The sequence below is a fragment of the Mustelus asterias genome, chromosome 19, assembly GCF_964213995.1.
Source record: "Mustelus asterias chromosome 19, sMusAst1.hap1.1, whole genome shotgun sequence".
NCBI classification, from domain to species: domain Eukaryota; kingdom Metazoa; phylum Chordata; class Chondrichthyes; order Carcharhiniformes; family Triakidae; genus Mustelus; species Mustelus asterias.
The window spans coordinates 42,560,002-42,582,335 of record NC_135819.1 but is presented as its reverse complement, the minus strand read 5'-3'; the positions used below and the strand labels follow the sequence as shown (position 1 = coordinate 42,582,335).

At 41.2% G+C, this 22,334-nt stretch overlaps 1 protein-coding gene across 6 annotated transcripts in view; it reads left to right on the top strand.

Annotated features, from left to right (window-relative positions):
• Positions 1–21,755, top strand: part of LOC144507909 (ATP-binding cassette sub-family D member 2-like) — a 98,974-nt gene extending 77,219 nt beyond the window's left edge. For 2 of the 6 annotated variants that reach the window (XM_078235394.1, XM_078235396.1), the window contains 3 exons: positions 3,108–3,192; positions 16,506–16,631; positions 18,737–21,755. In XM_078235394.1, the coding sequence (XP_078091520.1) occupies positions 3,108–3,192; positions 16,506–16,631; positions 18,737–18,947 (422 nt within the window). In that variant the 3' untranslated portion in view covers positions 18,948–21,755. Of the gene's footprint in view, positions 1–3,107; positions 3,193–5,186; positions 5,329–16,505; positions 16,632–18,736 lie in introns of all 6 variants that reach the window. The other 4 variants (XR_013500163.1, XR_013500164.1, XR_013500162.1 and 1 more) reach the window with 4 other exon arrangements.
• Positions 21,756–22,334: the final 579 nt, after the last annotated feature.

The window sequence follows — 22,334 nt, the reverse complement described above, 5'->3', positions numbered from 1 at the left end:
CTCTACCACCCTTCTAGGCAATGCATTCCAAACCGCCTCTGGGTAAAAATGTTTTTCCTCAAATCCTCCCTAAACTTCCTGCCCCTCATGTTGAGCTTGTGTCCTCTCGTGACTGAACCTTCAACTGAGGGGGACAGCTGCTCCTTATCCACCCTGTCTATGCCCCTCAGTTTTCTCTGCTCCAATGAGAACAACTAAAGCCTATCCAATCTCTCTTCATAACTTAAATGTTCCATCCAGGCGCTATCCTGGTGAATTTCCTCTTCACCCCCTCCAGTGCAATCACTTCCTTCCTATAATGAGGCGACCAGAACTGCGCACAGTACTTCAGCTGTGGCCTCACCAAAGTTCTGTACAACTCCAGCATGACCTCCCTGCTTTTGTAACTAATGCCTCGATTGATAAAGGCAAGTGTCCAATATGCCTTTTTCATCATCCCACTTAAATGCCCTTCTGCCTTCAGAGGTCTGTGGACAAACATGGCAAGGTTCCTTAGAACTTCCTAGTGTCATGCATTCATTGAATACTTCCTTGTCAAATTATTTCTTCCAAAATGTATCACCTTACACTTTTCAGGGTTAAATTCCATTTGCCACTCATCTGCTCATTTGACCACCCCGTCTATATCTTCTTGTAGCTCAAGACATTCAGCCCCACTGTTAACCACCCGGCCAATCTTTGTGTCATTTGCAAACATACCATCCACATAGTCATCTATATCAATTATTGGAGACCTAGCACAGATCCCTGTGGTATGCCACTGGACACTGGCTTCCAGTCACTTCCAGTCATCACCCCCTGTGTCCTACATCTTAACCAATTTTGAATTCACCTTATCAAATTACCCTGTATCCCATGTGCATTTGCCTTTTTTTTAAGAAGTCTCCCATGTTGGACCTTGTCAAAGGCTTTGCTGAAATCCATATAAACTACATCAACTGTACTATCCTCATGTACACACCTGGTCACCTGCTCAAACAATTCAATCAAATTTCTCCCCCAAACTAACAAAACCATATGGACTATCTGGACTATCTGTGTTGAAACATTGCCTCTCCAGGTGGGGATAGATTATCTCCTTCAGAATTTTCTCCAATAGTTCCCCGACCACTGATATAAGACTTGCAGGTCTGCAGTTCCCTGGCTTACCTCTACAATGTGGAGATGCTCGCGTTGGACTGGGGTAAGCACAGTAAGATGTCTCACAACACCAGGTTAAAGTCCAACAGGTTTATTTGGTAGCACAAGCCACAAGCTTTCGGAGCACTGCCCCTTCATAGGTGAGTGGGAGTTCTGTTCACAAACAAGGCATATAGAGCTACAAACTCAATTTACAAAATAATGGTTGGAATGCGAGTCTTTCCAGGTAATCAAGTCTTAAATGTACAGACAATGTGAGTGGAGAGAGGGTTAAGCACAGGTTAAAGAGATGTGTATTGTCTCCAGCCAGGACAGTTAGTGAGATTTTGCAAGCCCAGGCAAGTTGTGGGGGTTACAGATAGTGTGACATGAACCCAAGATCCTGGTTGAGGCCGTCCTCGTGTGCGGAACTTGGCTATCAGTTTTTGCTCAGCGATTAATCGCTGTAAATCGCATTATCTTGTCAATTGAGTTTGTAACTATATATGCCCTGTTTGTGAACAGAACTCCCACTCACCTGATGAAGGGGCAGTGCTCCGAAAGCTTGCGGCTTGTGCTGCCAAATAAACCTGTTGGACTTTAACCTGGCGTTGTGAGACTTCTTACTTATCTCTACAACCCTTCTTAAATAGTGGAAACACATTAGCTGTTCTTCAGTTCTCTGGCACCTCCTCTGTGGCCAGAGAGGAATTATAAATTTGTGTTAGAGCCCCTGCAATCTCCTCCCTTCCCTCCCACAACAGTCTGGGACGTATCATCTGGACCTGGAGATTTATCCACTTTTAAGCCTGCCAACACCTTAATTTAATTGTTACTCCCTATGTCAATTTGCTCAAGAACCCTGCAGTCTCTCTCCCCGAGTTCCATACTATCCTCATTATCTGAAGATGGATCTGAAGTATTTGTTCAACACTTTACCAATGTCCTCAAGCTCCACCCATAGATTGCTCCCTTGGTCCCTAATGGGCCCTACTCTTTTCCTGGTTATCCTCTTCCCATTGATATACTTGTAGAATATCTTGGGATTTTCCCGACTTAAACCAGCCAGAGCTTTCTCATACCCCCTCTTTGCTCTCCTAATTGTTCCAAAATTTAATCTCTTTAGAGAACTAAAATCTCTTTAGTTCTAAGGGGTGATAAATTATGTTAATCCTCATGCGTTTCCATTCTAATGAAAAGGTTTGCTTCGGTGGAAATGACCATGCTATGGCCACTTTTCCATCAGAAACCGGGAACCTAATATTTGTGCCTATGAAAAAGAAGATGCCAGTTCTTCTTGGATTAGATAGCACAAAGGGTGATATGACCAGTTGCACTAAAACATGAACATAAATAAATAGAATAGGTAAAAACATGGAGGATGCCAGGTTGGGCAGTAAAGATCCCACCAGGTAAATTACCCTTCCTAAGGCCCGTAGGAGCTAATCTGCAAGTATTTTTATCTTGAGCAGCAAGGCCATGCACTCAGAGCTGGTGGGCACTTGTCAGCACATGCTTTTCAAACCCAGTGATATTCTCTGGAATTGGCATCAACTTTTAATTGTGTGCCCAAGTGAGAAATTATCATTCAAATCTTGACGATTTGCTTCTATCGCAACAGGAGAGCTTTGAACTCACCAGAAAAAGACTGCCCCTTAGTAAAATCAGGGTTATGGGGTTTTTCCCTGGAAGTATTGGCTTATTTTTCATCAATAAACTTTAACATTCAAGTGTTACTTTTAACCTGATTAATTTTCCTTTGGTGGTTTGGAATGGTAACTGGGCTTGAGTATGCGATGAGCAGGAGGAAAATGCGTTCCATTCCAGAACGATACTTTCGAACAAGCTAAATCCAACAATAAAAAATGAAAGTGTTACTCTATTTGAAAAGGAAAAATAGAAACAATGCTTATGTATTAAATTTGTCAGAAATTTGATTCTTATGGTATATGTTCTTTATTTTACATGTTTATTTCCTGTTCCTATAGGATGGGATGCAGTTACTGATTGGAAGGATGTCTTGTCGGGGGGTGAGAAACAAAGGATGGGCATGGCACGAATGTTTTATCACAAGTGAGTGTTGTGTAGGGGAAATATTGGAAGTTGGTCAGAAATAACAGATGTTCATTTAAATGGCATGTAAATTAAACTACTCGCTACATTCATGTTTGTCATATGCCGTGCCAACCTAGTTAAATATGCCATGTATTTTACATTTATCATTATTAATTTTTTTCAATTTAAGTGTTTTCCTCGCAACAGAGTATTGCTCATTCTGCTGAGCCATACACAATTACAACATTTTCTATAGTAATTACATATACGCAGTTTCTGATCACACTTCGAGTATAAATGAGACAGGCTGTCGCTGCAGGCGATTCTCACTCTGCTTAAAGCTTGGCCCAAGAGCGGTATTGGCAGAAGCTTGAGAGCAGGTTCATCACCAAGCTCAACAAGTGATGTTTCCAGAGATGACACAATAACATCTGAACACAAAATGCTAGAAAATCTCAGCAGGTCTGACGGCATCTATGGAGAGAGAACAGAGCTAATGTTTTAAGCTTGGATGACTTGTCATCAGTGGGGTATGTGGTTCCTTGTTTCAGTCTTACTCCGGCCCCCTCCCACATCTCTTCTATCAGTACATCGACTGTTTCGCCATTGCTTCATGATCTCATTGGGACCTGGAAAAATTTATCAATTTTGTTTCCAATTTCTACCCTTCAATCACCTTCATCTGGTTCATCTGTGAAATTTCCCTTCCCTTCCTTGACCTCTCTGTCTACATTTCTGGTGAAAAACTGTCCATCAATATCTATTACAAGCCCACCGACTCTCGCAGCTACCTTGACTGCAACTCTTCACACCCCTCATCGTGTGAAAACAAAGGACAAATAAAAGTACAGCACAGGAACAGGCCCTTCAGCCTTCCAAGCCCGTGCCGATCATGATGCCCTAACTAAACTAAAATAAAACCTTCTGCCCTTACTCGGTCTGTGCCCCTCTGTTCCTTCCCGATTCATGTATCCATCCAGATGCCTTTTAAAGTTATTTATTAGTGTCACAAGTAGGCTTCCTTTAACACTGCAATGAAGTTACTGTGAAAATTCCCGCAGACACGGAGAGAACGTACAGACTCCCCACAGACAGTGACCCAAACTGGGAATACAACCCAGGTCCCTGGTGCTGTAAGGCAGCAGTGCTAACCACTGTGCTACCATGCCGCTCTGTTGCTAATGTGCCTGCTTCCAGCACCACCTCTGGCAGTACATTCCAAGCACCCACCACTTTCTGCGTGAAAAACCTCCCCCGCACATCTCCCTTAAGCTTTCCCCCTCTCACCTTGAATCTGTAGCCCCTTGACATTTACGCAATGGGGAAAAAGTATCTGACTATCCACTATGTCTATGCCTCTACCAGGTCTCCCCTCAGCCTTTCCAGTGAAAACAATCCTACTTTATTCAAGCTCTCCTCATAGTCAACGCCTTCGAGACCAACAACATCCTGGTGAACCTTCTTTGCATTCTGTCCAATAGCTTCCACATCCTTCTGGTAGTGTGGCAAGAGGAGTAGATGCTGTCTGACCTGCTGACGTTTTCCAGCATTTTCTGTTTCTGTTTCAGAATCCAGCATCCATAGTAATTTGTTTTTAATATTTTATCATATATACTCTGTGAAAATATATAATCATTGAAATGTATCTCCATTGTGCCAATGTTCTCTCAACATTAGAATATGTCAATAGAATATTTCTTAATTTAGTCACACAAAATCTTCCAAGTACAAAACATTTTCAAAATTTCAATCAGCATGTAAAAGAAAGTTATATAGAGTGAAAAATAATTGGTTTTACTTGATATTGTGAAAGGTCCTCTATAAAAGGCTTGTAACACATTTTCAGTATAAAGTTCTTAATTATAGGGATTGCAGTACTTTAGAAACAAATTATCTTAAACACGCTTGCTACTTGTAGTACACAGACCAATGAAGTTGATTGAAAGACAGTTAATTGACGTCTTTTTACAATTCTGTACTGGATAATGGAGTCTAATTTCATTTTGCCACAGAAAGAAAAGAATGGGAGACAGATTTTTTAAAACGTGTTGAAGGCCTAGTGCAAAAATGCTTCCAAAGGACTTAAGAAAGCTTAAAACAATCCATGTAATCTGTAAAAAGATTATGCATAGTTCTTTTCTCCTCTTTCCAAAGGTAAACAATAATATATGTCTTATATCTGTCCAGCCTTACATTCTATGTTCTTAATTACTTGCTTTCTTTGGTATGAAATGTCTATGGCTTTGCAACTCATGGATGGAATCTTAATAGAACACACCCACATGCAGTTGGCAGGCCAGTAACAGGTCAGCAGCCCATTTGTTCTGTCAGCAGGCTTTGCCATGGTTCTTTAACTTTAACTCCTAATGGTATCATCATCCCCTTTCAGGTTTCCCAACCAATCATTGAATGCAGGCATAATGATGATCCACACTCTGTGAGTATAGGTTCTCTAGTTAGAGGGGTGGTGACAGGAGCCAGAATGGCTACAGGAAACCTTGCTTGTAAAGAGTATTGGATGACATAGGATATGTGGCACAGGAACATGCCCCACTAATTCATGTTGGCGTTTATGCTCCCGTTCAGCTTCCTTCCATCTTTTCTCATTGAAATGAATCATTGCAGCTCTCTATTTCCTTCTCCCTCTACCCCCACCCTCCCCCAAATGCATCTATAATTTTTGTTTCAACCACTTCTTATGGTGGCACAAGCACGTGGAAGAAAGATGTGGGGAAAGCCGCTGCGTGGTTCTCTGACTCTTCACTGGTGTTCAAGCTGGAGGCAGAGAGAGCCAGAATGAATTATTTTCTGTGGATAGGAGGAAGATGCCAATCATCCTAACTAAACGGACGCAGCTAGAAGTTGGGAAGCGTAAGTGTGGTGCCCAAGAACTGAATTCAGCGTTGGAAAAGGTATAATGATTTCATTAGGCCAGGAAAAGTGAGTACCACACCACTTTCAGGTGGCATCCATCATTCACCAATGCATCACTACTTCTCTCACTAGCAGAACATACAGTTCCACATTTTCCATTCTGGGCAAACCCTCAAATTTCAGTATGAAAAGCCAACACTCTCATTCATCCTATTGTCATCTTCCTCACAGTTGCCTTCATGGAATGTTTTCATTTCATCCTCAGTTACATTACTTACAGGAAAAGAGAATACACAACTTCAGGGAGAAGCAGAGAACTGGGGTAGACCTGCAGCCGTTGCTACCCTGACCATTCGGCAAGGAAGGTTGGAGATTACCATGGTGGCAAATGCACGAGGTTTCTGCGGTGGAGAGATGGGGTGGTCCACAGACCTGTTGTTAGCATTAGTTATCACACTGCCACTTGACACTTAACAGTCGCTCACATTGAATTGCACCACCACTCTGAACAAAGCATTCTTGCTTCTTATCCCTTGTTCCCCCACCCTTGAAGACAGAGCCTCACATGTTTCTTTCTTGTTCATGGGATGCAGCCATCACTGGCAAGGTCAGTATTTAGTGCTCACCTCTAATTGCCCATAAGATGCTTCAATGATTGAGTCTGCCTCTGCACAGCTGGAGATGAGGGAGTCTTTGTAGCTTCATGGGCTACAACCGCCACGAGCACCCTGTCAGAGCAGGGGAATGAGCAGTATGGCTCCAGCTTTACTAAAATTGCATCAAAGGAAGAGGAAACGGATAAGAAAGACTTATCCGTCTTTATAAGAGGATTCACTTGAATGTGTTATGTGTAATCAGGTGAGGAGAGGTGGAATGGCTTCCCACTTTTCCCATTCTTCATTTGACTGCAAAAGGAGTTTTAAAACCTGCTTGCCAGTTCAGTGAGTGTTTAACCGTGTAAGTAATGTGACTGTAAAAGACACAAGTTTCCTTGAACTTTTAAAAAGCAAAGGTTATATTTATTGTACTTCAGCTGGTCCAATTAGGGTGCTGGACCAGAACCTCAAGTTATATTGGGAAGATAGGCTAGACCCCGACAATGGGTTCAAATCCTATAGAGGCAGCTGGTGGAATTTAAATTCAATGAATAAATTTGGATTATAAAGTTATTCTGATTATCAGTAACTATGAAACCATCATCGATTGTCACAAAAACCCATATGGTTCACTGATGGCTTTTAGGGAAGGAAATCTGCCATCCTTCCCTGATCTGGCCTGCCAGTGATTCCAGACTAACAGCAGTGTGGTTGACTCTTAACTGCTGTCTAAAATGGACTAGTAAGCCACTCGGGTCAAGGACAAGGAGGATGAGCAACAAATGCTGACCTTTCCAACGACGTGAATATTCCATGAAAAGATAATTTTTAAAAAAATTAATCAAGGTGATGGATGTTCTGTTGTTAGTGTAGACTTCATTCTGTACATGTACTAAATCACTTTGGTGATTTTTATACAAATGCATCGGTTCACATCCCTGATGGTAATTTGGAGGTAAACAAAGCTCCTGTTTACCTACAGTTCTTCTCTTGGACATCCTGAGAAACGACATGGCGTGGATCTTGGAAACACACATGGGAACCCGCACAAGTGCGTATCTTCACTCACTTCTTAGCTGAGAATATTCGTCAGAGCTGCAACATTTGAGTACAGTCTGCACCACATATAAGCATTCTGACAGATGGCAGTACTGGCAGGAGTAGCAAGGAAAAAGAGTTGCTGTACATCTAAGTACTTAAATGATGGTATCCCACATAAGAGACCTTTGGGAATCCAAGACATTGAGTGCACAAAGCCAGATAGTACCCTGGCTCACATCAACTCATTGTTCATGGAGAAAGCATCTAATGGAAGAATAATGTTATAGGCTTTGGTATGGATGAGACCACCATCAACTTTGGCCAAAAAGATGGGATCTTTGCAAAACTGGCTGCTGAAATGCCGTGGCTAATTGGAATCTACTGTGTGGTACATGCCTAGGACTTGCTGTCAGAGATGTAGACAGAAATGGCTAATTCACCAGGAAGATCGATGGCTTCTTAACTTCTTGCACATCATTCTGCAGAAAGTTATCATTGGGAGATCCGTGAAATAGCTGACTTGTTATAGGAACACTAAGGAGTCTCACAACACCAGGTTAAAGTCCAACAGGTTTTTTTGGTAGCAGAAACCACTCACTTTCGGAGCACTGCCCCTTCGTCAGGTGAGACTCGCCTGACGAAGGGGCAGCGCTCCGAAAGCTAGTGGCTTTTGCTACCAAATACACCTGTTGGACTTTAACCTAGTGTTGTGAGACTTCTTACTGTGTTTACCCCAGTCTAACGCCGGCATCTCCACATCATTGTTATAGGAAACCATTCCCAGACCAAAACGAGTAAAGGGCACTCATTGGATTGATCACAGATCACGAGTGCTGATGACGTTGAAAGGAATTACCCCACTCTGTTGCCCATCTAAAAGACATAAGAAGTGAGCAGCTGGCTGAGCTTCTACAGCAAGAGGAATAGTAATGAAGCTAACCTCCTACAAGTTCCTTCTCCACACGTCGGGTATTTGGGTGTTTTGGAGGAATTATCTCTTGGATCATAATCTCCTTAGAGAGCCCCTCTTAAGGATGAATCAGCTGTAATCAGGTAATACAAATCAGGTAAACAAGTGAGAAGACCACACCACTTGTTCAGCCATATGGTGGACACCAACGACCAACTAACTTGTCTGAAGAAACATCAACCTGATGGATTGCACATCCTGTAGCAAGAAGAAAACAGAACTTCATTTTGAAAAAGACATGGAAGTTCGGGAACAAAAAGAATTATAATGACACCAAGCAAATAAGGGGAGATGGTGGCATAGTGGTAATGTAGCTGGACTAGTAATGGCCCGGGCTAATATTCTGATGACAGGTTCAAATTGCACAAAGGCAGCTGGTGGAATTTAATTCCAAATAAGAAGTCTGGAATATAAAGCTTATATCATTAAGGGTGACCGTAAAACTATCTATCATCGATTGTTGTAAAAAACGATCTGATTCATTAAAGTCCTTTAAGTATATAGAAACGTTTCATGGTATAAGTCAAACTAATTTATATTTGTTCAAATAATACTGCGATTGTTTGCTACTTCCAACATATAGTATGAAAGTTGCCTCCAATCCCTTTATCAAGCAGTCTCACAACACCAGGTTAAAGTCCAACAGGTTTATTTGGTAGCACGAGCTTTCGGAGCGCTGCCCCTTTGGGTGAGTCCTGATGAAGAGGCAGTGCTCCGAAAGCTCGTGCTACCAAATAAGCCTGTTGGATTTTAACTTGGTGTTGTGAGACTTCTTACTGTGCCTACCCCAGATGCCGGCATCTCCACATCATGCCCTTTATCAAGGTGCAGCCCTATTTATATATTGATGTCTTGATTGTGAAGTTACTTTCTGCATTCTGAAATACATGGGGTAAATGGCAGATGCTAATCTCTCCATTCATCCTCACAAATGAAAGATGATGCTGCCCAAGAAACTTGAGAATAGACCTTCACCATGGTGCCCTTGAGACAGTCACCAGCAGTTTATGTCTGTTTAAATGCAGTGGTGAAGTCACATTGGACACTGAATGATGCTGTTCTGCTGCTAACAAAGGTCTTTGCACTTTACTTTTGGTCATTCTGTGCAGTTTAAATATTGCAATCAGACAAAGTGATAGATCATAGTTTGTCATACATTGTTATTAGTGAGCAAAGGCAAGATCCTTCTTTCTTATAGAAGAAATCTTCTTTCACCAGTATTGGGGGTGGGTGATGGTCAAATGTTACATCTAAACCTGCATTCCAGTGATAACCTCCATTGAAAGATGATCATTGTTAAATCAGGATCTAACACTCCCAGTGATAACTTCAATAGTTCATGAAAAATCTTTGTTAATAGAGATTAAAATTAAAAATGCAGTTGTAATGCTGTTAATCCAATTTAGTTAGTTTTCTGAAATGATCCCGAGCATATTCTATATAAAGTCCAGCAATTTTTCAAAGTTGGTTTAAAATCATCTTTTATTTGGGCATTCCCAGAGACTGTTTCAGTTTTTAATGGTCCAACTGCACTTGGGTTTTTGCAACCCTGCAGCTTTCATTTCATTTTTAAGTGAAATACCATATATTATTGGAATCATAGAATCATAGAAACCCTACAGTGCAGAAGGAGGCCATTCGGCCCATCGAGTCTGCACTGACCACAATCCCACCCAGGCCCTACCTGCTAATCCCTTTTTTTTTACCCGCTAATTTACCCGCTAATCCCTCTTACCTACGCATCCCAGGACTCTAAGGGGCAATTTTTAACCTGGCCAATCAACCTAACCCGCACATCTTTGGACTGTGGGAGGAAACCGGAGCACCCGGAGGAAACCCACGCAGACACGAGGAGAATGTGCAAACTCCACACAGACAGTGACCCGAGCCGGGAATCGAACCCGGGACCCTGGAGCTGTGAAGCAGCAGTGCTAACCACTGTGCTACCGTGCCGCCCTGTGGGCGAATGGCCATATGGGTCAGAACTGGAACGCTGGGTGGAATTCTTAACATGGCCCTGCCGGCGGGTTCAATGGCAGACAAGTGGGGAGAATTTGGCAGGAGTGCAAAAAATGGGTTTCACGCCGGTGTGAATGTCCTGTGGTATCTTCGGCTGGTGTCCACCAAGGCGGATTAGGAAACCCACTGGAGGCCAGTGTGAAATTGATTTACATCCTGCTAATGGGTTACCGATAAAGGCCTGACTAGAATCGTCAACCCATGCCCGATTCTTCTCGAAACCAACAGGAAAACATGCAGGTGCAAATTACATCTGGAACAATGTGACGTGCGCATGTTGGGACTTACCTGAACGATGCCCGGGGCTGTGTCCAGAGTTCGGAATGGAGGCCGCAAGCATCCTTGGACCCAGAGCCCCACAGAAGTGAATAGGTGGAACATCTATGTGGATCATCTAAAGCCAATGTAATCAAAGAGGTCCATCTTCCAGCTCCAAGAGTGTTCCTGGAGATCCATCTTCTTTCTCAGGAGGTCCATATTCTATCTTCAGTCGTGGGTTAGTGCTGTTGGGTGTGTTTTCAATATAGCTCCCGGATACAACTGTGGACCACGCGTCATCAGGCCTACCCCACCACGGAATACAGTGCAAAACACCCCATTCCAAATTAAAATGAGGTTGGGCTGAAAGATATCACGTGGTGTCCCGCTGGCTTCCGCAGCGGGAAATATTCCATGTTTCTGCCCACCACAGGACTTAGTCCCAGATGGGAGAATTCCACCTCTTGTTTCCAACATTTGCTGAACTTTGTTATTACGGCTTTCCCACAGAGCAATTTAACAATTCTAAATAATTAGCCATTTCCCATGGTGCAAAGACTGTCAGTTGGGTAGGACAGTGAGTCTTCCAAGTTACTGTCTGAATCATGATCTCAATTGGTGTGGGTTGTGGAACTTGGTGGGGTGTGAGTGCAGGCATTAAGTGCTCCATCACCCCAAGTGAGATTATACTTTTTGTGGGACAAAGAGGAGGTGATGGCATAGTAGTATTATTGCTAGACTATTTATCCAGAAACTCAGCTAATGTTCTGGTGACCCGGGTTCGAATCCCGCCACAGCAGATGGTGGAATTTAAATTCAATAAAAAGTATCTAGAATTAATAATCTACCGATGACCATGAAACCATTGTCAATTGTTGGAAAAACCCATCTGAATCATAGAAGCCCTACAGTGCAGAAGGAGGCTATTTGGCTTATCGAGCCTGCACCGACAGCAATCCCACTCAGGCCCTATCCCCTTAACCCCACGTATTTACTCTTCTAATCCCCCTGATACTAAGGGGCAATTTTAGCATGAATAATCCACATAACCCGTACATCTTCGGAACGTGGGAACCAGAGCACCCGGAGGAAACCCACACAGACACGGAGAGGATGTGCAAACTGCACAGTGACCAAAGCCAGGAATCATACCCGGCTCCCTGGCGCTGAGAGGCAGCAGTGCTAACCACTGTGCCACCATGCCGCCCTAAAGATTCATCTGGTTCACTAATGTCCTTGTCGGGAAGGAAGTCTGGCCTGCATGTGACTCCAGAGCCACAGCAATGTGGTTGACTCTCAACTGCCCTCTGAAATGGCCCAGCAAACCACTCAGTTGTATCAATCGTTCAAGAAAGCAACTCACCACCTCCTGCTCAAGGGCAACTAAGGATGGGCAATAAATGCTGACCAGCCAGTGATGCCCATGTCCCACAATTGAATTAAAAAGAAATGGTGGGCCTTCTGAGACGTTATTTAGTCTTTTTAATGCAAACAAATGCAGCATAGCGATTCCATTCAGGTTGAGTAAAGCAGTTACTTGTCAAAGGTCCTTGTATTTGACCAGATTGTATTTTAGTTTTTGTTTCGGTCAGTTTTGTGAGGGAGGCGTAATGCACCCTGATCACCTGCACATGGGATGGGGGGATGCTGTGTGGTGGTAATTTGTTGATTAAAAGATTTTTACTCCATTAAGTGGTCAACCTATACTTCTCATTAATTCATCCTTTGCATTGTTACATAGCCACCTGCTGGCCAGAGTTTGAAGCATAGGCTTTAATGGGCAAAACCATGTAATGGAGTGGTTTGGAGTAGCAGATTCTCCATGTAATGTTAGCTTTTTAAGATGGAGTTGCTGGATTTTTTTTGTATTTGACTATAGGCTCAGTTCATTTGACAGGTTGATCCAGGCTGTGCATAATTGCATCTATGCAATAGGGTGTTTACCATCCATTTTGCAGGGATATATTTGAGGGGATCTTCCTGAAACAATTTGCATCGTGTACATGTGATCCTTTCAGCCTTTTTTGGGGTGTTTGCGTTAATTAGTTTGTTTAGTTTAGTTCATCCTCAGCTCATGATTATTTGGTGGAATTGTGTAGTTTTTAAAAAATAAAATGTAGAAATAGGAAACCACATTCACCATCAAACATCTGCACACTTTGATAATATTCCATGTGATTGGTCTGCGTTCACTTACTCCAGAACTTCCAAATGGATTTGTAGTGCTGTTGTGATCTTCTAGACTCACATTTTTTAAAAAAAAGATCCTGTGAGCTACAAAGTATATTCTGCTACACTCTACCTTTAATTACAATACAGAGTCCCCTTTCTGGCCAGATATTCATCTGGCTCTTGCTTTTAAGATGGTAATTGACATAGCATAAATTGTCTTTCTGGATGTTCAATTTGCTGTTCTGTTGGAGGGGGGAATCTCATTGCTATCTCTTGAGCTTCTTAATTAAAGACTGGCGTTGCCTAGTTTTGTACTTGTATTTTAAGTTAAAACACCTGCTGGCAAATCATGGCTTTCAGCATTTTGAAGATCTGGATTACGTTTTCCTCCTCTTCATATTTTCTGCCATGGAAATAAGTAAATTTTATTAGTCCTTCCTCAATTCTGAACATTTTGCAATTCATTCATTAGCTTTTGCAGGCAGGATTTTCAAAACCACATAAATATTTCAAATGTGACATTATAGATACAAGGTTCAAATTACTTGCTTAGGCTTGTGTTAAGTGCATCTTTGTACTTGCTATGTCAGCTGTATTACATTGGTAGTATTCTCACCTCTTAGTCAGAAGGTTGTTGGTTTTAAGTCCCACTCCGGGACCCAAATGCCCAAATCCAGCACAAGGGGGAGTGTTGCAATGTGAGATTTGCTGGGCTGGATTTTCAAAGACGGATTGGGAATCTGACACCCAGATGAATTCAGGGCCCGCTACCTCATGCTTAAACTGTATCGCTCTCGCTGCACTAATTTTAACTGTATGTGGACTGATTGGGCAGGGGGTGAGCTCAGCAGCAAAGTCAGACAGCAGCTATGCTGGAAGGTGAGCAGGCAGTTCATGAACAGTCCAGGAGCAATAAATACAGCACAAAGTGGCAACGGACACGAATGGTAACCATGTTGAGGTTCAGAGCTTGACCCGGGGTCACTTATTCCCAGGTTTCACAAACAAAAGAGAGGCAACAGATGTCCTGTCACACCTTCCCCCCCCCCCCCCCCCCCCCCCCCAAACTGTTTGCAATCTAAAGGGCACAGATCAGAAATGTGATGAAATACTCTCTCCTTGCCTGTAAGAGTACAGCTCCAACAGTACTCAAGAGGCTTGACACCAGCCAGGACTAGCAGCCCACTTGATTGGCACCCCATCCACATTCACTCCTTCCACCACCAACGTACAATGGCAGCAGTGTGTACTATTTACAAGATGCATGACAGGAACTCACCAAGGTCCCAGAGAGCATCACCCAAACCCATGCCCATTATCATCTACAAAGACAAGGGCAGAGAGACATAGGAGCACCTGGTGTTCCCCTTCCATTCACTCACCATCCTGATTTGGAAATATATTGTTGGCCTTCACTGTTGCTGGTTCAAAATCCTGGAAAACCCTCCTTAACAGCATGCAGGTGCACCTAAAGTACCTGGAGTGCAGTGGGTCAGCACTGTAGGTGCATCTAAACTATATGGAGTGCAACTCACCACCACTTCTCAAGGGCAATTAGGGGTGGGCTATAAATGCTAGCCTATCCAGCATTTCCCATGTTATATATACAAGTGGTTGCATGATTGCTTTAAGAGCCATTAACATGATTTTTTGGTGATATCATTGGGATGTTTCACAGGCTCCTGTTAAATTTTCTACTCTGTACAGGGAGCAGCTCCTACAATATATCTGTTATTTTGAATCTGTGTGCAAACCACATTTTTAATACCCACAGCCCTAACATAGTTAGGACATTACAAAAAGAAAATTGATGTGACCGGCTTTTCAAGCAATAATGCAACCACTTAAACATAGCCCATATCCCTTGAGTGAATTTTTAACAACTTTTATGTTGTGCATGCCTCCCCCCCGGCACCTTGTGACACAATGGTTAACAAGCAATAAAAGTTTATGTTAATTTGGCCCCTAGTGTCTCAAAATGTGTAGGTTAGATGGATTAGCCAAGGGAAATGTATGGGATTACAGGGATAGGGCAGAGGAGAGAGCCTGGATAAGATACTCTGTCAGAGAGACAGTGCAGACTCTGGCCACAAGGCAGCACAGTGGCACACCAGTGGTTAGCACTGTTACCTCATAGAACCAGCGACCCAGGTTCAATGCCAGCCTTGGGTGACTGTGTGGAGTTTGCACATTCTCCTCGTATCTACGTGGGTTTCCTCGAGGTACTTTGGTTTCCTCCCACAGTCCAAAAATCTACAAGTTAGGTAGATTGGCCATGCTAAATTGCCTCTTGGTGTCCTGGGATGTATAGGTTAGGGGGATTGGCCATGCTAAATGCATGGGGTTACGGGAATAGGGTCTGGGTGGAATTGTTGTTGGGGAGTCGGTACAGGCCCGAAGGGCCGAATGGTGGTCTCCTGCATTGTAAGGATTCTATGAACTCTGACAGCTGTGTGTTAACGTGCAAGACTATTCAGTCATGTTTGGGAAAAACGATTGAAAATCCCATTCTGTTTTGGACAGGCCCCTGAACAAGTTCAATGAGAAGCTTCCGGGCCATTAGTTGGCAGGAAGCTGATTTCCCTTTCCACTCCCCTTTGCAGGCTCTTTGAGAACTGCAAACTTTCCTAGAGATCTGGAGGTGGCAGGATCCAATGCTGCCCTTTTGCCACAGTTTTCAGATTGTGCTCACACCTTTCCAGTTCCCACCGGCAATTGAAAATCCAGACCATTGACTCTTGGATGAGATGTTAAACCAATGTTCTGTCTACCCTGTCAGGTGGGTGTGATAGATCTCATGGCTATATTTTCAAGAAGAGCGGGGGAGTTATCCCTGACATCAAGGTCAATGTTTATCCCTCGGTCATCATAAAAAAAAGGATCTGGTCATTATTTGTTGTTTGTGGGAGTTGGTTATGTGCAAATTGGCCACATGGTTCCTACACTACAACAATGTCTACACTTCAAAAGTATTTAAATTGCTTTGGGACGTCCTGTGGCTGTGATAGGCACTATCTAAAAGTAAGTATTCCTTATTTCTTCTTCACAATTTCACAATGACTGGAATTCACAATGATCACATCCAAACTTGTTTTTAGCTGGATCAAGTTGACAAGATAAATCAGTGTATAGGCCCGTAGGGAAATCGGAAAGGGGAAGAGAAGTAGTGAGGTAAAGATCTGAGTAGGTAGAGCTAAACAGTCAATGGAGAAAACAATAAAAGTTTATGCTGATAGGATTTGATGAAGAGTGGGAGAAGCCCACTCTTGGAGCATAAACAATGACATGGACGAGTTGGTCTGAATAACCACAGTTTAACCAAAAAAAAATCCATATATGTATTATTGAAAATGTATCAGTATTTTCTGTACACACTAAGTTTAGTTAATCTGTTTGTTTAGACCAAAATATGCGTTGCTGGATGAATGCACAAGTGCTGTAAGCATTGATGTTGAAGGCAAAATATTTCAAACTGCAAAGGATTCTGGGATCTCATTGCTTTCCATTACTCACAGGCCATCTCTGTGGTGAGTACCTATCCCCTTACAAAAGCTGGAAAGAAAACTACACACATTATGTTCTGTTTGCACCAAATATTTTCCATTACTAACAAACTTGCTGGCAGAACCCGGTTGCAAGATTCAGCACCACAATAGTACAGTAATGGAGGAATGCATTAAATTTATGTTTTAGTCTTTCAAATCTAAATAAGTATATCAAATTCTGAGAGAGGATTAACGATTGTAATCGGAATTAGAATATGTTCCCACTGTTTGGTATAATGTATTCATGTATTGAAAATGTAATGCTGAAATGTAGCCCTTTACGCATCATCATAATTCGCAATCAATTTAGCTCAGCCAAAATTACAAATTTACTCATTTGAGATTTATTGAGACAGTAAACAGTTATATTGTAAATTAAATTTAAATGCCCAGTATGAACTTGTTTTAGGAAATGACCTTAAAATATGTTTGAGGTCATGAAAATTAAGTAGATCAGCTCAGTTCCAAACATTAAATGTGCATGAATTTACTGATTTGGGAGATAATTGAATGAATGAAATTCAAATCACAGTTGGTGATAGCTTTAACTGCAAGTTACATTCCTGGTTCATTGTACCAAATGCTGATATTTTTTCTCTATTTGTTGACTTAATTGGGCATTATTTCTATTCATATACTTTTTTTAGTGCAATGAATGTACTATTTCTCTTTGAGTAACTTGAACTTGAAATCTGGTTCTCCCGAAGAGTGTCAATATTTGTAAGGAGCATCAACAGAAAAAGTTGAAAATCAACTTGCCTAACATTTTATAATTTCACAAAATATAGAGAAGCATTGGTAAAATGTTCCAGTAAATCAACTTCAAGTGCTATTTTTAAATTGTTGTGTGCAATGGACCCTGAATATTCCCCACAAATCCTCATGGAACCAGCGTTTTTGTCACCAAGTGTTGTCAAGTTTCATAACCCAACCATCTCCCCTCATTTCCCAATATTCCAGTCATCCGTGGCACATGGTGCTGCACATCATCCTATCACTGGTACCAGGCCCAAGGCCATAGCACTGGTACCAGGCCGAAGGCCATAGCTTAATGTTGCTGACACTGAGCCAAATCTTCCGGTCTCCAGATCATCAGAGACCAGACATATGACTGAAGGTGCGTAACAGGATCCAGTGAAAGCCCTGATGCTTGGACCTCCGTGGGAATTATTGGGGAAGTTTCAATATGCGAAGGGCAATTGTCCTGCTCCCTGTGACCCTGCACGAATGTTTCTGACTTTGCGCTAAAGTCAGAGACAAACTATGGACAGTGCTGCATTATTTAACTGATTAGTTACCCCGAAGTATACAGACCAATTAAAACCCAGTGTAACTTCTAGATAAATCCACAACCAGTCAGCTGCTCTGACCTGACCTGACCCACTACCCTCCCCCATCCTGATCAGACTACTCATCGATCTATCCCCCCATAAGCCAATCTGACTACCCCCAAACTAACTTGACAACCCCTTGACCCGACGAACCCCAACCCAACCTGACTACAACCGTTTCCTCCCCAAACCTGACTCATCTACCCCCAACTACCCCACTGACCCAACCTGACTACCCATCTTAACTCAGACCCACTTAACCCATTACCCACCCCACCCTTCCCACCCACCCATCCTACTCACTCACCCATTCGTTATTTCACCATTCACGAACATTCAGCCTTGACCTTTAAAATTACCATACAGCAACTAAAAAAGCAGCCATAAAAAGGGGACATTTCCTATCTTCCCCCAACTCAACTCTGTCCAAAGGAGTTCCCAGTGGACGCTGCACTGCACATTTCTGTGATATCTGGGTTCAGAAGATCATTGGAAGAAATGCACAGCAGTGTTGAATGGGAGGGATTTTGAAACTCAGAGCTGCCGAAGGGTCATCCAGACTCTCAATATTGGCTCCACAGATGCTGTCAGACCTGCTGAGATTTTCCAGCATTTTCAGTTTTTGCTTCAGATTCCAACATCCACAGTATTTTGCTTTTAACAAAGTTAAACTGAGTCTTTTATTTTCACCTGGATGTTTTGTTTTTTGTCGAATGAAAGGAATATTTGTATGGTTAATTTGATTTATTTTTGTAGGAAATACCACACACACTTGTTACAATTTGATGGGGAGGGTGGTTGGCGATTTGAACAATTGGACACTGCTACTCGACTTTCACTGGCTGAAGAAAAGCAGCGACTTGAGTCTCAACTGGCTGGAGTCCCTCAAATGCAACAGCGACTGAATGAACTGTGCAGGGTTTTGGGAGAAGACTCTGTACTAAGAACCACTGGATTTGAAGAATAATGACACAGTTGATGAATGTGAATAACATAAGACAAACTACACAAGAATTGCATGAGGCAAACAGAATGAATAAAAACAGAATTTCCTACTTATTAAGAATAATTATCTAGCTTCTTCCGGAACGATAAAATTGAATTTTTACATAAGTAATCTTATCATTCCTTTAGGATACTGTGATGTGTTAACTTTCTTTTCCAGGTTTATATGATTGAAATTTTAGCATTTAGCTATTATTTTGAAAGCATTTTCTTAAAAATATTATGGATGTTAAGGGGAAACTAGAATTTGCACTTTGCAAGGAACTGGTTCCAATTCTTTAAATGTAATTCAAAGCTCTGCCCAAATTGAAAGAGCCTTATTTTGTTTTAACAGAAGTGTCACAACAGCAAGTGACCAGCCTAGATTTGGATAAGGATGATGCCACACCATCATCTTCTTCAGCACTCTGCCCAGGAAGTTCCTTTGCAACAACCGCAAACAGTATTTTATTTTAATTCTAAGAATCCGTTGTTTGGAGAGAAGAGGAGGGATAGGGGTTCTTAAATATACTTATATTTTTTTAAAATATGGGATTGTAATAGATCTCAACAACATAAGGTCTAGAATTCTAAACATGGTTTCGCATGAAATGATTCAATTCCCTATTTACTACTACTACATAACTCGACTAAACATTACTTCTGGATTTCTTACAGCTCCCAATTACCAATTTATGCTTATTGTTTCTGTGGTTTCTTTCAAAATAATGATTGTTTACCTTAAATATTAATAAGCAGTACCATATCAGTTTATATAAAATGTAGATCTTTTGCTACAACAAAGGAAGTATTATTTGTATTTATTATATCTGCATTTTACCACTAAATAGTCCAATAATGTGTTTTAAAACAAAAACAATGTCAAAAACTTTCATACATAGGCTAGAATTTATTCAGATCAGAGTTCAGATTCTTCTGGACAGAATTTGTTTTCTCCTGGACAGAATTTGTTTTCTCTATGTCTTTGGTATTCTTCAGACTGGGATACCAGGTTTTTGTGTTGTTTACCATTTTAAGTTCTTTGCCGAATTGAGCCACTGAATTGTTATTTATTTAACCCCATTTCCTTCCCCATCAGGATGGTGTGGACCATGAATTGGTTGATCAACATGAGGTATGCTTCTGTGGTGCAGGACTGGTCCTGTTTCCATCATACCTCTCCTGATGCAGAACATTCTGCTGGTGCAAAGTGTTTCATCTAGAGTATATGGAACATGTGCACTGAGGAAAGTTTATAGCTCAAGTGACAATCAGAGCCAGTATTTAAACTTGTAAGCTATAAATGGCAGCCAGAAATGGACCGCCAGAGCTCGTGAGTGTCCTTTTTATTTGTTTTTAGATTTGAAAAAAATGTTGAGTTTGAAATTGTATTTTTATCAATTGTATTAAATTGTCATTGGTCCATTATAATTTCTTAGTGTTTTGTGTAACTAAGATTGACTTCTAAATAAACTGGTAATTTATATATCCATGATAAAGTTTGCTTTAATGTAAAAACAGAAATGGACCGTTTGTATACTTGGGACAGAAATTGCCAGTAATATTTTATCTTTGACTGCATGTTTGTATGCTGTAAAATATTGGTTTTCAAAAAGTATTGTGCTAGTCTAACTAATACTATGGTACCTCAACACCAATTTCATATTCTAAAATCTCTTTAGCATGATGCATGAAATCTTACAGTAATTATCTCTGATCATGCATTTCTGTGAAAACATTATGGTGTAGTAGTTCCAACAACAAAATATTCATATGGCTGGACCAGGATGTGAAAGAGAAAAAAATTGCATGTTCATAGGAAACAAGCAAGGCCGTTTCTTCCTGTAGTGTTTGAAAGAGCTTTATGGTTACAAATTTATTGCATTTTATATTGTAACAGGAAAAAAAGTACAAGAAACTATGGATAGAAAATCATCTCCGGCGATGATGCAAAATGGCCAGTTGTGTGGAGCACTTGCAATCACTGCAATTGAATATCAGCTTCTGCTTTTAATGGGTGGCTGAATCAATACAGCCTGTTTTGTGCCAGCACCTGAGTCAAATTTCTACCCTTAAATGTTTTGCATGTCTATAATTTTTGAGGTGGTAATTCTGGTATAAGTAATCAAATACCAAATTGCAAGTTTGGAAATTGTAGGCCAAAACTTAATATTCTTGTCAATGGATAGATATTACACAGAGAAGCTCTACATTTGATCAAGACTCACTTACTGTTGACAGATATAATCAATCTATGATGGAAGTGGATGAGGTGACACACATTTATAGTTTTAAAAATAGTCCAAGTTACCTGAGACATCTCAAATGCAACATTCTTCTGCCAGCCAATATTAGCCAGGTTCCTTTGTAATGTTAGGACTGGTAAGAGAATTGGATGAACATTCAAAAATGTGATACTTAACTGCAGCAGAGAGTATTTTAATATGTCACAAAGTTTACCAACAGAGGCAATATATGTAAATGATGCCAAATTGCAGTATACTTGAAATATCACTATATTCAACTTCCATTTTGTACTGTTTGGGATTAATACTTTAATCTGACTTGTAAATTCTTCAAGAGGAATATCTTGACCAGTTCAAACAGTGCAGAGAGTAAATCACATAATCTAAAATGAGTCAAAAATTTACCTCAAATGAATATCAACTATGTTTTGACATTTAAATTGCTGTTTTATTTAATCTGTACGTAAATGCACCATGTGTATTGTATTTTGGAGAACACAATAGATTTATTGTTACAAAAATTAAAATTTCTGATTTACCAAGAACATTTTCCATAATTTTTACTATAAAGAAAGCGTTGTAACCTTTGAAGTAAATAAAAGCAAAAAGGACATACATTTATAAGGCGCCTTTCATGGCTTCAGCATATCCCAAATGCTTGATAGTCGGAGATGTACTTCTGAAGTCATCACTATTGTAATGTACAGAAACTCGGGCAACATGAACACCACATGGTTCCACAGACAGCAATGAGATATTGGTGTGTTGTTGTTATGGGTAAATATTAGCCAGGGCACAAGGGGAACTCCCAACCCACTTTTTTGAGTAGTGCCAAAGGGAATTTCTGTCCATCTCAGAAGGAAGATTGAGCCACAATTTAACTATCTCAGTTGTGTATTGGAAGTGTCAGCTTGTATCATGTGCTCAAGTCTGTGAAGTGAAGGTTGAACCCACAATATACTAAGGTGAAACATTTTAAAACTAGTGTATTTCAACTGGTTGAATATTTGTCAGTTTATAGGAAATGGAGAATCATATTTCTCTTAATCAGATGTGGACTGCAATTAAGAGGCAGTTGCATAGCCCCCTTTGATGTCCCACCAATGTGTATCTTGCACATCCTT